At 36.2% G+C, this 17,139-nt stretch overlaps 1 protein-coding gene across 2 annotated transcripts in view; it reads right to left on the minus strand.

The window, feature by feature from the left end:
• Window positions 1-665: 665 nt before the first annotated feature.
• The window catches only part of RPS6KA3 (ribosomal protein S6 kinase A3), a 76,388-nt gene continuing 59,914 nt past the window's right edge, over window positions 666-17,139 (minus strand). For both annotated transcript variants that reach the window (XM_082278333.1, XM_082278332.1), the window contains exons 16-22: window positions 16,685-16,774; window positions 12,234-12,392; window positions 8,640-8,801; window positions 8,368-8,444; window positions 7,193-7,310; window positions 6,337-6,477; window positions 666-4,772 (exon numbers count right to left, since the gene is read on the minus strand). In XM_082278333.1, coding sequence (XP_082134459.1) covers window positions 4,650-4,772; window positions 6,337-6,477; window positions 7,193-7,310; window positions 8,368-8,444; window positions 8,640-8,801; window positions 12,234-12,392; window positions 16,685-16,774 — 870 coding nt within the window. In that variant the 3' untranslated portion in view covers window positions 666-4,649. The remainder of the gene's footprint in view (window positions 4,773-6,336; window positions 6,478-7,192; window positions 7,311-8,367; window positions 8,445-8,639; window positions 8,802-12,233; window positions 12,393-16,684; window positions 16,775-17,139) is intronic.

Below are 17,139 nucleotides of genomic sequence, written 5' to 3' on the forward strand. Positions count from 1 at the left end.
CCCCATGCCCATTAACAAACGTCTCCGTGTCTTCTGATGCCTTTCTTTTGGTACACTTAGCAAGACCTCTGGTTACATTCCTCACACATCCTCTATCACAATTAATGCAATTTTTTGTAGACTATGCAACCTTTGAAAATCTTCCATTTTTTCCAGGTTGCAAGGTTAAAAAGAATCACAGCTGTAAGATTCCAAGTTGTATGAGCTGCTAAAACATGGACCTGTTGTTTATGGAGTGCTTCTGAATATAATCTTGTTTCAAATGTTTACAAAGTGCATTAATTATCCAACATGCCCATATTTTCAGTGTCCAGAGCAATGCAGGCATTGCAAGTGTTATTTAGCAGCCTTCCATTCAGTGGTAGAGTCAACTAGAATCCACATAGGGTATTAAAATACAATATCCTTGTACTGCGGTCTTGTTGTATCTTATATCAGCTCTATAAGCACCGGCTGAATGTGTTTTTTCTTTGTCTTCATGTTTACCTTCCTCAACATGCTGCAAGGTCGGGACACTGTAACTGACACTTGCTTTTTACAAACCCTTTTTGGTTGGCAAAGTGCTGTGAAGGTAGTTCAGTTAGTGATGAACAAGTAATGACTTTTGTAACTGGTCAGAACAAATGATTACACAAAACAGCCCTTTAAGATGTTTGAAAGTTTATTCATAGTAGAAATTTCAATTTCTTTTGAAGACTACAAAACCTGCCATTAGACAGGAAAACAAGCAATGATAACTTTCCAAAACTGTTCATAGTTACATCTGGAACAGTTTTAATTACACATTAATAGCATGATTGGAACATCTCTTAGATCAAACTCTGAATAAAACAATCATTTAAAGTATTCAGTACAATTAATTATTTTTTTTTTTTAAACTAGCATTTCAGTTCTATGACAGCAGTGCCAAGCATCTAACAGATGCTATTGTAATGGTCTAGAACAAGGTACAATACCACTGATTTCCTGGAACAGTACCCTAGACTCACTTACATGCCATGCTGAGAAAACTAGTATAAAGTATGATTGTATAGAATCGTAGAAAAATATTTTATCTGTGATTTTGTCATTTTTTAAAAATTGTTTAAGTAGACTTCCCCCCCCAACTAGGTTGCAAAATAATTACATCCCTCATAAGTACACCTTCCCTTTGATTAGGTCAAGAGTATCAAGATAAAGCTAATCATTTACATCATTTTCATAAGTGAAAATTCATCTATTAACCATTGCTGCTTACTAAGGGCCAGCACACTTTGAATCCTTTCCTTCCAATACTAGAAAAGCACAGCTTTAGTTGGTACACCACATTTACAAAAGCAAAACACACACACAAAAAAATCCCAGACATGTAAATCTATTTTCTTATGGCCTTGTCTCTTTAGAAAAAAAGTTTTAAATATTTTCTTGAAAAACTCCTTTTAAGTCTCATTCGGTGTTATAGTGATTATGAACACAGAACTTTGCCCTTACTGGATATAGATGGCATTTAATGGGTATTGCAACTACACTCTTCCCTCTGTTCCCTCATGCTCTCAAGCACAGTAAATGGTAATTTCACACTAAAAATATTAAAAAGAAACCATGGTCAACATATAGAAAATTCACCTGTATCTGCATTCTCCTTTTTTTATCCTCTATGACTCTCTGAGTCACTTGCTATGCTGTGCAGACCAAGCAGCAGTCCAGCAATGAATGTACACAGTACGTCATATACTCACATTCTAACAGAAAGGTGCTGAGACTCAAAGAAGCATTATGTGGATTTCTTTATAGGTTAAAACAACTGCAGATATAAAAACATAAAAAAAGTGAAAGTGAACATGGATCCAAACCAAGAGGTAAGGTACATAAATTGCACCTAGTCTGTAAAATACACCTCGCTGCATAGGCAGGCCCTTTACACCTTGGTTTAGAAAGTAACTTTAAAATATAGTTGATCTAGACTTCAACACATTCATCTTAGGGTGTGCTAAACTGCCCAGTTTTGCTACACTTTAAAAAGTTCATCCTCTGCTGATATATATACATGACTTAACAGAAATATCCAGAAAGTCTAGACTAAATTAACAGCTCACTTGAGAATGTAGATACGTAAAATGTAGGAGTTAACTTTGCTTCACTATTTGGCTAATGATCAGTGAGCTTGAGGACCACAAAATACGGCTACAATAAAACTACTGAAAATACTTTAGTATTATTTTAATGTGGATATTGCCAATAGTGAGGCAGCCTAACACTTCCTCTTTTTGGCCTGTTCTTTGCCAGGTACCTACATACACACACTGAACAGAGTAGGAACTCCTTCCTGAAGTGAAATGTTATTACTGATACACTGGCAAGTACTGCCATCCTTTTATTTCAACAGTATTTAAATAATTTTGTTGACTAGATATGACAATCTTCTAATTAACACCTTAAAACCCACCAGAATGTACAGTTTCTGGATTTTGAGAAGCCTGACTTAAGATTGCTCACAGAGCTGAAAAATACATTTTTTTGAGAGGTAAGGTTTTACTAAATTCCTCTGGAACTGCTGACACTGTCCAAAAAAAAAAAAAAAATTAAGATGGCCTTTTTCTGCCTCAACTTAAAAGATGTTTCTTGAAGGAAGGGTAGATGCATCTGCACAGCTAAAGGGAACTTCAATGCTAGAGCACTAAGTAAGGGAAAAATACAAATTGCTTGGGAAGAGCTGTGTTTCAAATTTCTGAGAGCTATGCTAATTTAAGAATCCTGATTTATAAAACCAATTTCTTCACAATTATATAATGGATTAAATATTTAGCAGATTTTTAAGGGCAATAAAAGTGGGAACCTTTGCAAGTCTAGCAAAGGAAGCTTCCCCTAGGAACTCAGAAATTCTGGCAGAAGAAACACTCCCATTCAGAGCAAATCTGTGGTGTCATAAAGATGATTCTTCCTTTCAACAAACCACTGATGATTTCAGGGAAATAAACAATTACCATAAAAGAAATTTAATACCACTAAAACAAGAAAATACCTTCCTATGCAAGACACAAAATCGCATCCTTTAGTTTTAAAATTGTATTGTTCACCAACAGCCATTCACCCAGATCCATATTTTATTGAAGCTGGAATTCCCACCAGTCATTTTCACATATGGAAGGACTATACATAGCCTATAATTTTGGTGGCATGGAACACTCACTGTATTCAAACACGTTCCAGTGCCCCTTCTCATCTGAGCAATTTCATCTTTTCAACACCAGCCATCAAGATGGACCTTTAATTACTTTAGACACCAAGAGGCCAAGAGTATTAAAAGTTTATATCAGTATTTAAAGTGAGTCTTCCACCCTCATTATGAACCCGCTTCCATCTGCGGAAAAATGAGAATGTTCCCTCTGAATGGCTTCATCTTACCGGACTGGGACAACACTATTTTCATGGTAAATTAGAAAGACCCTTTTCTAACCCAACAGTTCTTTATGACTTGCCTCTCATTTTGCTTTTGAGGTCAATTAAAATGATCAAAAATAACTGACAGAACATTAGATCCATCAGCTTTGCAACTGCAATGAATGCAGTTAAAACCTACTTTTTACAGGCTTCTGCTTATTAGCGACCAATATGTTTTGCTTTATCTTCAAATGTTGCCTTTCTTCTATAATGCCAACATTCATTCACTGAACAAATCCTTTGCAGCTTAAACAAAAGTCATAGAATACAGATAAAATATTAACAATGGATTATAAGAATAAACCATATAGAAATGTCCTCTATCAGAAAGTATTTAGCAATAATTCCTGAGTCCAGAGATTAGATGGAAGAGACTAAAAGGGAGGGGAGGGGTAAAAAAGACAGTGAGATATGGAACAAGTTATCTTTTCTCTGGGTTATTATTACCTATAGTATATATAGTATGGTGAGAGATTCACTGTTTAAATTTCATAGCATAACATTTCATAACATGTGGCATCAAAAACACAGAAATGTAGAAAAGACATAGGCAAGGAAAACTACTTATCCATAGTATTACATTCAATAGCTGTTTAACAGTCAGGCTTCTTTTAGAGCTGTCCAACAATACTGATTAATCCAGGTGAACTGTTTAATCAGACTTAATTGTCATAATGATTAATAATATCTAAGTAAAACAAGGCATGTATACATTAAAGAAAACAGCACGGAAATGTACTGCTTGTGAACTGTTTACAAAAACATACAAAATGTTGGATGGCACAAAGTATATAGTGCTAATATAAACAGATTGTTTAAGCTAAGTGCTTAACATAAACTGTCCATCTTGACCTGTAACAAAGAATATTTTAGGGGACAAAAAAAATATTCCTTATAAAAATAATGCTATGTGGTGCAGAGTGCTTTATTCAGTGTACTTTTGACAGAGGTGGCATTTATAACTCTTCTGGTTTATTCAGTCGTGAACATGATCATTTTCATTGTTTCCACTTGTCACTCCATTTGCAGCTCCAGTAAGATCAGTAACTTGCCATCAACAGTTTAAAGCAAGAGTAGATGAAAGCAGTAGCAGCAGCAGGAGCAGCAGCATTATAGGTACCAGCTGGGACAGAGTGTGCTTGCAGGTATCTGTCAGATATGTGCTACCTGTCGCCATGATTTGTGCTATCATCTTATGCCATGGTACCAAGTGTCTGGTTGAGGTCATTTCACAGGGCTGTTGAGGTAATTTTTTTTATACCTCTCCTCTGAGCAAGAGTAGAACGGCCAACTGGCTCCAAAACTGGTGACTGATTACGATTCAAAGCAGAGTAAGTTGCTGCCATTGCACCCTGTGGGGCAGAGGAGAAAAGAACAGTAAGTATGTTGTGGCTCATGCACACACTATAGCAGTGCTAAATGCCAGAGACTCTGAACAGGTTTTAGCTTTCATTCTATTTTCATCTACTAAACAGAAACATACTACTGCATTACTCAAGTCCTAGCAGTGTTAGGAACAAGTGTTTTTTAGTGTAATAAATAGTTTTACATTGCTTAAAGAGTCAAACCCAGAAGGTATAAGCTAGGTTGCCAAATTAAGTTCTCTTGCTATGTTGTGTGAGAGAGTTGGGAAAAGAAATCCCATTGGTAGACTGTCTCTGCTTATCACTTATATAACCATTTCAGTTTCCAACAAAGTATTTAAAAATCACCCACATTATTCAGCACATGAAATTTATTTTTAAAAGATTTAGAAAGTTGTCATCAGAACTCCCCCACTTTCCACTTGTGTTTCTGGATGCTAGAAATTTCTAATAGCTGGCTCAGAGAGTGTGTTAATTATATTCTTCAGATCCCTTTTATGTTGAACAAGAGATTCTTGAAAGCAGGACTGAAAACAAGGTTGAATACAGAGAAGTAGAATTCAATTATTTTTGATTTTCCTCTGCTTGTTCGAAGTGAAAAAGTTTCAGGGTTAAAACCAGATCTTGTTTCAGACAGAGTGCAGAAGTATGATACCCTAGGAATCAACACTGCCCTTTTGACTTCTCTTCTGCTTTTACTGTGATCACAAAGTACTCTGTTTTCCTTCAGTTACTGACAAGTACCCTCCTCTGGAACTAAAGTTAGCAAATGATTTTACAGCTCCCCTGTAGTCACCTCACATTTTTCACTATGAGAAGCATAATTTATGTTGGTTTCTAAAAGCAGTTAAACCTTCCAGTTAAGTCAGTCCAACAGATTTCGAACACAAGAAAACTGAAGTCTTTTCCGAATGTATTAGATTTATTCCCTGTAAGTGGTTTCTCATCAAATCCTATTACATATTAAAAGTTCATTTTATGGCTTAGTGCAACATCCAGTATAACTTTTACACAGTATTTAGAGGAGACACATGCTACCCCTTAACTTTAAAAACAAAACCCCCTTTTGTTTACTGTGGTAATCAGTTAACCCACTGCCTTTGTGACGCCACGTTCCCCCTCCTGCTCTCCCCTGCCCCTGCCCTTGGCCACTCCCTCGGTTTCTCCCTATTGGTTCCTGTACCCCAACTCCACCCAGGTACCGCCCCGGACCCCCTGACACCCCCCCGCCTCGACACCCTCATTCCGCGCTCGGACCATGAGGTGTCTCTCGCTCTGGGGATCGTGGGGACAAGATGTGATTAAAGTCCTCTCAAGCCCTCATGGGAGACCCTTCTCGCCTGCTTCGCCATCACTGGTTGTAACGCTGATAGCTGGCCGGAGCAAGATCGCGGGATCGTCCGAAATGGGCTACGGGATGCGACCGGGTCGCACTGCCCTAAGCAGCCGCGCTGAGCTCTCAGGACGCCACAGCCTGCTAAACTAAATCTAGCGATTACAACAGTTTACATTCATTCTGGCTAAACAGCAAGCTGAACAAATAGCTGTTTACCTTCACTAAATGGGGAGCATCCTGCCTGTTCAGCTGGTACTGAGGCAACTGGTCACAGTGAACTATCCAGGGGTGACTGAGAACTTGGGCTGCAGTCAGTCTTTGATGAGGGTCAACATGAAGCATTTTTGAAACAAGGTCCTGTCAACAAAGGGTCAATGGAAATAACAGTAGAACTTCAACTTCAAAACAGATTAGTAGTTCAAAACCATAAAAGAAGATTCTAAAGGTTTAAAACAAATTAAAAGCCACCCAGCAATGCTAACAGTATCTTTTAATTATGTGACTTAATAGACACTTGGTAACACAAAAGGAAATTAATCGAGGAAAATTTTAGCATTTTAAGCATCCATATTTAAGGGGCATGAAGGATATTGCACACTGAGGTTCAGAGACTATTTGCTGTCAAAAATAGGATTCTCAAAAATGTTGTATAAAAGTTTATTTTGTACAAATGCAGTAAAAAAAGTGTAATACGTCATTGGTTTTCATTATCATGATTTAGACTATCTGTATGATTTTTTTGAACGTCATGCTTACACATCAAGTTTTATCAAAGCACTTCTCACCATGGATAATTGTGTGTGTGAATACTGATAAAACACACTATATCTCTAAGGACAGCTGTTAACTACTACAGTGTAAGGCACACCTGTTTTTTTCTCCTATGTGCCTGCTGAAACATGAAAGGATCAAAAACAGGAAACAAAATCCTAGGCACATAAGGGATTAGATCAGTATTTCAATGTAACAATGGGTGGAACTTACCCAATCATATATGATATATAAATTATAATCAACATGTTGTGTTGCAATCCATTCCTGATCCCCCAAGGGACAAAGCAAATATACTTGCCTTAGCTGTGTCTGAAACACTGTTCCAATAACCACCACTGAGAGAGAACTTTCCACTTCCTATTCGGGCCAAAATCTCCTCTGGGGTGTCATCAGGACCATTTGCAAAAGGAGTGTAGCTATTTAACAAAACAAATGTTAGTAACTTCCATAACCTGGGCCTCAGTAAGTATTATAAATCTGATTGTAAGATTCAGCAAGTTCAACATGATTATAGGCAACAGACAGTCAAACAGTTGTAAAAAGAATTTATTTTGAACATGTGAAAATACATGGCACTGACTACAGATCTGTTCTTATTGCATGTATTCCCTCTGTATCTGGTCTGAAAAGCAGATTTTTCCTACAGCAGTTCAAATACTGGTGGTTCCTGAATTACAGAAAGTATTCCTTAATCTTTCATATTCTAGTGAAGTACTAAACCAATCCAATCTGTTGTAAATCTGAATGTCTGAGAAAGAATAGATGTGGGTTTAACACCAGAGGAAGAAAGGTGCACCGGCTTTCCTTGCTTCACTACACATACTTTTGCTGCTATTAGAATGTCCCCAATCAAAAAAGAGATATACTTAAAAACAAATGTATTTGTCACTTATTTATTTTAAAATACAAAAATCTCTTTGATGATGTTAACTCTTAACCAAAGTGGCAACCTGAATAACCCAGCACAAAAAGATAGTTGCTATGGCATCTACTAAATAGATTATCTTTTGAACTTCTGGTACTATAGTTGAATTTCTTATTCATCATCTTTTATACAAATAATTTCTGTTGCATATACAAATGCTTTTCTACTGCATTTATCATATTCTAACCAGATCACTTCAAACATTCAGTGGCTGAATTTTGCACACAAACATGCTTTAATGCATGCAAATATATTTGTAACATTTTCTTCAACATACATGGCTTAATCTTTTAATTTTCACATGAAACAAATCACCTTTAAGTAGAAATTAAGCACATAAAATAGAGGAGACATTAGAAGCAAAGAATTTTTCACATCAGTCCCTGAAAACTTGGATTCTACTAAAGGCAAAGCATATTCTCAACCCCAAAGCTGAAATTAATTACTGCTCTGATAGAAACATCTGCAACGGTGGGCCTACATTTATTACTGTTTTTGTTTGTATTGGTTTGCTATTCTACAGCAAAGCAAACTATAAACACCCTTACCCAGTGAGCATGGTATAAAGTAGAACACCAAGGCTCCATATGTCACATGCAGCATCATAACCTTGCCTCTTTAAAACCTGAGGGAGACAAATATTCTTTCTGAAAAAAATGCTTAGAAATGCATTCATTATTCTATAAAAATAGTAAAATTTCAGATTTTTACTGTTTACAAAGTGATTCTATTTGTTACACAAGAACGGAAAAAAAAAATCTATCTAGCAAAAACATCCCAGTAAAATAAATGAAGGCATATAAACTATCCTGGGTTTTACCTCTGGTGCAACAAAATTTGCTGTGTAACATGGAGTCATCAGAAGACCATTTTCTGCTCGCAGTTGTTTTGCAAAGCCAAAGTCACAAATTCGAATTGATTCTGGATTACCAGATTCATCAACATAAAGAATATTGCTAGGCTTCAGGTCTCGGTGAACTACCTAAAAAAATAAAACAAACCACTAAATACAATAAGCTAAGCACATGAAAAGCTTTTTATTATAATTAGCAATTCTGCTACTTAATTGTAAGTCTCCCAACAGCACGCTCAGTTTCCAGAGTTCCAGCTTCTACCATCAGCTGCAGTGTTCTGATGCTCAGTGGTGTCTGGAGCACTACAATTCTAACTTGCAAACTCTAAAACCCCCTCCAAATATCCCATGCCACCCTAATTTATTTGTAGAGACAGTTCCAGATGCCTTTTCTCATGGTTGAATGTCTTTCCTTTTTAACATGCACAACTACCAGGCTCTTTAAATCAGAACTTTTGGCTGCTAATATCTTTTGGAGTCAGCAGCTGCTGTAGCTGCTGATGTACCACCTTGCTATGTAAACACAGACTAGTTACTGCTGGCGTAACTCTGTGTTCCATTCTCTTCATTCAGACAGTCTGAATTAATCTCAGAAAAACACTTAAAGCCTGATTAAGAAGGAATTTTAATAATAAAAAACTCCTGACAAAGTATCAGAGAGGTATTCTCCAAATATCAAAAAAAGCCTGTACTGGTTCCCAAGTAGCTGCTTCTGCAGGGGCTTGAGATGTAAAATGCTTGGAAAAACTGGAGAAGCTGCCAAAGTTCCAGCAGAATAAATCTGATCTTATTTGAAGCTATGTTATAACAAGCCTTAACAAAACCTGGAATGCACAAGGACAGTCTCTGACATCAGACCTGCTGTATTTTCTTCAAAAGAGAAGTTAGTCTACAGCCTCCAGAGGCTTTGCTCTCTGTAAAGAAGAGGGTATATACCCCTATAAAAGAGCAGAGACATGAGGGCCTTTATCTTGTTGTCCTATGTGCTTTATTAGTATTAAACACAGCTTCTCATAGTTAAATTTAAACAGAAGAGATTGTGAAATATTTCAAAAAAGTAATCACATTGGAACAAAGAGATATCCCCAGACTTCTGCAAGTAAGCAGTGTCCAGAAAGCAGAAGCTCAACACACTCATCCAAACCTAGCAGGGTTTCAGGAAAGCAATGTGAGACCAAGCAGTAATAGTGCAGAGGGTCATGCACATTGCAAAGCCATTTAACACATTAAGTCTATTTAGTACAGACTTTTTCAGCATGCAAATCCTTTGCAATTCTCAGATTTAAAAAACCAAGTATTAAAATTATGGAAATAAGCACCTTGTAAGCTGAAATACACAAATGATATTAAAGAATTTGACTTGGAACAGTAGGTGTTAAGGGGAACATCTTGGCTTTAGATGTCAGCATATGAGAGAACCAGTTCCTGATTGCCCTTGTTTTTAACCTTTTCCCCTAGTAAAGAGTGAAACAACCTTTACTGCTCCAAGAGGCAAATAAAAAACCACAGTTTTATTCTTATATGAGTTTTGGGGGTTTTTTGGAAAGAGATTCTAAAAGGGGTAGAAAGGAAGAAGTGAGCAATGGAAGCAGCACAGAGCTGGGCATTTGGCAGTGTCTAGAACCAGTCTGCTTGAGCTGTATGCTTTTTTTGGAAGAAGGGGAAGCAATTCTCAAGTAGGAAGAGGAGTAAGTCTAACAGTCTAGTTCACATTAAAACACTGCTTCCCAAGCAATCAAAACGTTTATGTCAAAGAATAAATGAAACACCTTCCTACATTAAGCTGTTTTCCCAAAGGTAAATTTTGAAAACATTTAAAAACAATGTTTAAAAAAAATTGCCAGATTGTTTAGGTTATATTGGTGTTTGGTATAGAAATAACATTTTATTTTAGAGCAACAGAAGAGAGAGCAAAATAACATGCAGGAAATGTCAGTTCTTTATTTCTTCGCATTGTGCTTTTGACTAGCAGTCTCAATTATCTACCAGCATTCACAAGTCTGCTGCTCCAAGATGACATGACACTTTTTGTTTATCTGTTTTATGATGTCTCTTGTGCCAATCCTTAATCACTGTATGTTGGCCCTAATACTTTTAGAACGCTTTGGGTGAGCACTGGAAGCACTGCTTACTCTGAAGAGGAGGATTTCATTCCTTGCTTAGCTAGTTTTTCAGTTCAAAAGTATCCTGTGAATGTCCACAAGGAAACTCTTCCTGGGAAGGGCTGTGGAGACTGCACACAGATTCAGACTGTCAAACCTGATACTACCTAATATCATATTCAAATGAGCTCCTCCTGTGTCCAAAGGAGTAACAACAGGAAAATCCACTGAAGACACGAGGGACTCCTCCAGAACAGAATTAGACTACTGAAGTGCTCACTATTTACATATATGGCCGGATTTCCTGTGGAGGTGTACTTGATAGAAGACTTGAAAATTTCCAAAAGCAAACATTCCAAAGTGCATGTGGTCTAATACAAGTCCAAATGCCAATATATACAGGTATCTACAGTAAAGAAACAAAAACCCCTAAAATCCCTTACTTGATGCAAGGAGACTGGGCCTCTTTTGGCCGCATGTGGCAAGAATGTACCAAGTTATGATTTGTTATTCTAGTATCTGTATTTCCATACAGAAGGTGTCAAGATTTGTTCATAATTCCCACGGGTGCTGCTGGCCAAGGACTATAGTCTGTGCACACAGGCTCAAAAATACACACATGAGCAAGTGACTGAAGTGATGAATCATGGAATGAGATTGCAGATAACTTTGATCATAAGTTTTCTGAAATAACAGCTTCCAGACATGACAGTGTGTATTAAATTGCTATTTGTTACTTAAAATAATTTGAGTACTATATGTTTCAAAGTGTCTTTTCTTGGGTAACAACATAATGTTTTAGCAGCTTGACTTTTTCCTTGTACCCTTATTTTCTGCTTTTTTTCCTATCCCCTTTTTCTTGTTTACCTAAAGAGGCAACATAACTTACCTTTTTGCCATGCAATTACCACACCACTCTTCTCTATACTTGAACTACTTCCTATGTCTACAAATTAATTTCCCAAAGCGTTAATTTTCCGTCTCCTACAAGTTACTGACACTATGGCACAGGAGTTACAAGTCATAAACCATGTTCTTCAAAACCAAGTTGTCAAAGGAATTACAAATATGACAAATGGAAAATAAATTTGCAGGGTCTATCACAGGATGAGACTGGAATTACATTAGGCCCTGTGGCTTTGCAATGACACTGGCCCCAGCACTTCTTCCTGGACTTTCTTCCCCTCATATCCTCTCTGTTAGTAATTATCTGCATATTCCAAGAACTGCTGACAGATTGCATGAAGAACAACAGAAACAGTTGCATCATCTCAGTTATCTGAATGCATACAGAGCTGATAAGGAAAGTTTTGATTTCAACACAAACTCCTGCTGCAATGTAACTGTTTACCAAAACCTACTTAATTACCACACAGAAGAATGTATCAAGATAAGTTTATGCTTCTGAAAGAGAAGAATATCAATAGCTATAAGCATTTTGTCTGAGATGAAAACTTACCCCTTGTGTGTGAAGATATTCTACCGTTTTTGTTATTGTGAACAGAACAGCACTAGCTTCTCGTTCTGAGAAAAATTTTTGCCTAAGAATTTTATCCAGCAGTTCTCCTCCTTTCATAAGTTCTGTTACTACATACACATATTTTCCATCATCATACACCTGCAAAAAGTACATAAACATTTAAACTTCAAAATATTTATTCTCTGCTGTCTTCCTGTGAAATGCACAGAGATAGTGCAGGTGTGTCCACAAGCTGTTTTCTTCAATTGTTTTCCCCACATTTCACAACCCACACACTATCCAAATATTGTTCATCTTCAGAAACGAACAAAAAACCTTTACAAAAAGACAGTACAGTACCAAAATAGCATAGAAATACCGGCATGTGTTTAAAGATAAAAAAGGATAAATAACAAGTAGTTTCCCCCCACATAGTTTCACTAAAACTAAGTAAACTAGACATGTGAGAAATTTAGTAAAAAATGGAAATGAGTCTAATGAAGGCAAAACCAGAGCTAATTCAAGCAGAAATTATTGCACCAAATTACAAATATGAACAGAGATCATTCCAACCATCAGACAAAAATAAAAGGAAAAAATAAAATCTAAGTTTACCTCAAAATAGCCTCTCTGAACAGTGAAGTGAATGCATACAAAGTTGCTATGATAAAAACCTACCACTTATACGTTACTCTGCACATAAAGCCTATACCAAAGTCTAAATGTCTTAAAATATGCATATTTTATCCCTTACTTCTAGTTATGGAAAATGGCTTAATTTTTGCATGGCTTTTGTTGTCCAGGGAAGCATTTGAGAATTTTTTACATTCCCACCAGGGGGCGCAATAAACTGAGTGATGCCAAACCATGTTTTAAGGTACACAAGTTCAGCATTTCATTTCAGTTGCACTTTCACAGAATCACAGAACGGTTTGGGCTGGAAGACCCCTTAAAGATCATCTAGTTCCAGCTCCCCTCCATAGGCAGGGACATGTTTCACTAGACCAGGTTGTTCAAAGCTCTGTCCAACCTGGCCTGGGAATTCCAACTTAACCCAGAAACAATTCCTGCTTTAGTGAAACCTTTTACAGACTGTCCTTTTTATCATTTCAACCTACTTTTATGGTGATGTTACAATTTTTTTTTTCAGTAAAATGTGTGAAATAAAAAATAACTTGTGTTTAAGTAGAGACAATTATCCAAGTTGTAGTAAAATAAATTTAGGAATATATATCAGCTAAGTAACAGAAAATAATAAAAATATTTTCATCCCAATTCCCTTGTCTTAAGCTACCTGGCAAAAACATGCTAATAAAGTTCTAAGCATCAAAGTTTTTGTTCTCCTAATGATACTAAATAAAAACAAAAGAATGTTAAATAATTCTGTGGGCTTTACAAACTTATGATATTAAGGACATGAAGACATGATGGGTTTTTCTGTCTTCTCATTTAACAGGAATTTTTCCCCCATGAAATATAATGACTGATCATCTGAATGTGTTTTTATTAAGACTTTAAATATTACACAGTTCAAAAGCAGAATTATCTAATTCTAGATACTAAACTGGATTTTTTTTTGGATAGGCATGCTTCCTCTAATCCTGGTATAACATGAGGAGATCAGCTATTATTTTCTTTGACACGACAGAGAAAACATCTCAGGAATGCAGAATTCAAGGAAAATTTGCATTTGGTTACTATTTTATCTGCTGGTCCTGTCTGCCTGCCCAAAAAAATCCCACAGATAACTCACCCTGAACAAATCATTCCCCTTGCACCAATTTCTCTAATGGTATTATCAACTTAAGTTGTTTTTGAATAAATACTGATGAAGATTTCTTCACAGTTAGGTGCACAGTATCATGCTAAGATCACAAACGTGACATTACTTTTTAAAATTAACTCTGGGCACAAGCCACAGGTCAGTCAGCATGTCTTCTCTACCAGGTAAAGTAGAAGAAACTATACTGAGAAACAGATGTAGGCACATGAACAAAATATAAAACAATGGAAAAAGAAATCAAAGTTTTTGCCAAGGGAAATAAGATTTTACAGACATATTATGAAGTTTTTTGAAATCATAAATAAGCACTTGGACTGGGAGACTGGATATCTTGTATTCAGGTTTCTAAAATGTTTCTGAAAAGATTATTCAGGCAATGCTTTAAATAACTCAAACCAGAACAAAGGTTCTGTTACAAAACAGTAACTATTACATAAAAAGGGTAAAATACTTATAATGGTCTGGCACAGGAAGTTTCTAGGTAATGTTTTGTTGGAAGCTGTGTGCTTCCTCCCTTCTTACACTGTTTCCTAGGCATCCACTAAGGGCCTCTGTCAGAGGCAGGATATTGGATAAGAAGGACATCTGATTTAGCACAATATAGCTCCTTTTGTTTATATACTGTGTAACTGAAAAAGACCACTGATAACAATCAGAAGGAAAACCCCCAGAGGACTGTACACTGCAGAAAGAATTTGGTCTCTTGAATATCCATTGTTTCAATCCAAACACCTTCAGAATTAAATTACAAAAAAAGGCTGAACAAGAATGAAAACTTCCATCTTAAGCAAAATTCAAATATTACTGCATTTCTTCTTGAAATAGAAGAAAAGAAAGAAATTATTTCTTACAGAATAATAATTTCCAAAGCAGGCACTTAAGTGCTGAAATGTTCTATTTTGGCACTTCAGATTAGAAACATTTAAGCTTTGATGTGGAACTGAATGAAAAATTGAGCAAATCAATGATGAGTTTTATTTTTATAATAGTACACGGTGCTCTAGAGTTTGAGACCTGAAGGCAAAATACTCCTTCTCTTCTCTGAAAGCTATCGTGTGGGATATGCAAGGAATCTGCCCCATGGGTCTGTATTAGGACAAGGAAAACTTAATGTTACATTCTTACAGATTTATACAAGATTCTATTACATATGAAGTCTGTATATTTTTTCTTACACTGGACATCCATAACTTCTGCTTGGGGAACTGATTTGAAGCAGAAGTGAGTGAGAATTACAGCCTTTCTCCCTCTGTGGGCTTTTTTGGTAGTCTCCTATTTGTGTATTGCTGCTGCTGTGCATGAAAGATGGTTCCTGCTGGAAGATGACTGATGATGATAAAAGATTAATTACAAAGTGAAATAATTCAGCATATATTGCAGCTGTTTAATGTTGCCTGGATTTCTGTTCTCAATGTAAAATATTCATAATGCTCAAGTTCAGGTAAGTGCTCACATTCTCATGTTTGTCTTCCTGCTTAAATAACATAAGTTCTATTATGAATTAAAGTAGCATATGAGCCCAGCATGCAGCACTAAAAGCACCATGAATGCTGATAGAGGTTCTGTTCAGCACAGCTCCTTTCAAGTAGCTTTACTGTCCAACCACATGTAGCAGAACAGAAAGTGGGACTGTAATTGTATCTTGCTTGCAATAAGATAAGCTCCCTGGTGGGCTCCCCTGAATATCTACCTTATTTTCTTTGTCCAAGAAAGGGCCAAACAGTATGATATCAATAAAGTGAAGACAGATTGTAGTAGACCAACTTCATGCAGAGTCCTTTAGTGCACATCTCCACTGTATTTATGAGCTGTTGTTTTAATGACTTCAAAATGTCTGACAATCTCCTTTTAGCTGAGTTCAGCTTCCTGGAAATGGTTTTTGCCTAAGGTTGAGTTTGGGGGACCAGAATATTTCCCTGCAGTCTAAGCTTAAAGTCATTAAGCATATGCCTTTTTAATTTTTAATCCTCTTTAATGAATAATCAAGGAGAGAAAGACAATTTTCTTTTTCAGTTGGATCATCAGAATATACTGTTCACTATGAAAACCCTCTACCTCCCAGCTTATGTTATTCCTTGCTTTTTATGGACAAAGTGTTTCCATGGTCAGAACAAATAATACAAGAAAAAAATACCTAGATAGTGTTCACACAAAGGCCAGATAAAGATGGGTAGAAAAGAGTGGCAACCACAGACATGGAAAGATTTTTTCTACTACTGAGTAATACTTGCTGCTGTCCATGAAAATTACTTTGGGTACTGTGCTAACAGCAAGTCCTTTGTTATATAATAACATACATTAAAAATGCTTTTGATTAATGTAGGCAAAAGCAGATTCGAAGTTAACTAAGCAATCAAAAACCTTCCTTGATTCTTTAAAAATACAGCCAATGTTAAATAAATTATTCTTGTGCTAGGATTTATGAAGGATGAATTATTTGATTCCTTAGAATAACATTGTACCACAATATAAGCATCTTTAAGAGAAAACACTGAGACACCTCAGTAAAAAATTGGATACTACTGGATAAATTGCACTGGGACCTTGTTTTATTTTTAATACTGAAAAGCATGAACATAAATCTAAAACATGCAGCTTGTCATCTCTCAAATTAGAAAGTGATTCACAATTATAATACACTAAAGGATGTCTTTATAACACTACTTACATCTTTTAGGGTAATAATATTTGGATGCTGTCCATAACGCAGCAGAATTTCAATCTCTTCTGTTGGATCTCTTTTACTCTTGTCAATAATCTGTAAGAGCAAGTACAGACATAGACATAATTATTTTTGTGAATATTATATAGTGTAATGCTTTGGTATGCTTATTAGCATCAGCAGTTAAGCAGTATTTATTGTTGCAAAAGACATGGATTGTAACCAAACCCAAATTTGTTAAATTGGAAAAGCAAGGCAAATCAAAAAATGTTGGGAAAAATGAAAAAATCTCTTTCAAAAACAATTTTGGAGGATAAGCGATCTGGTCTCTTTGGCTGTGATTAATAATTCAAGGCTGTTTAGTAGATAAGACTTTAGTGATACATTATTTAATAAAACTGGAAGTTCCTAATTTGACATGAGATACTGGTTGGATGATGCTAATGAACTGATTTTCACAA

Source organism: Coloeus monedula (genome assembly GCF_965178545.1).
Source record: "Coloeus monedula genome assembly, chromosome: 3".
Classification (NCBI taxonomy): Eukaryota; Metazoa; Chordata; class Aves; order Passeriformes; family Corvidae; genus Coloeus; species Coloeus monedula.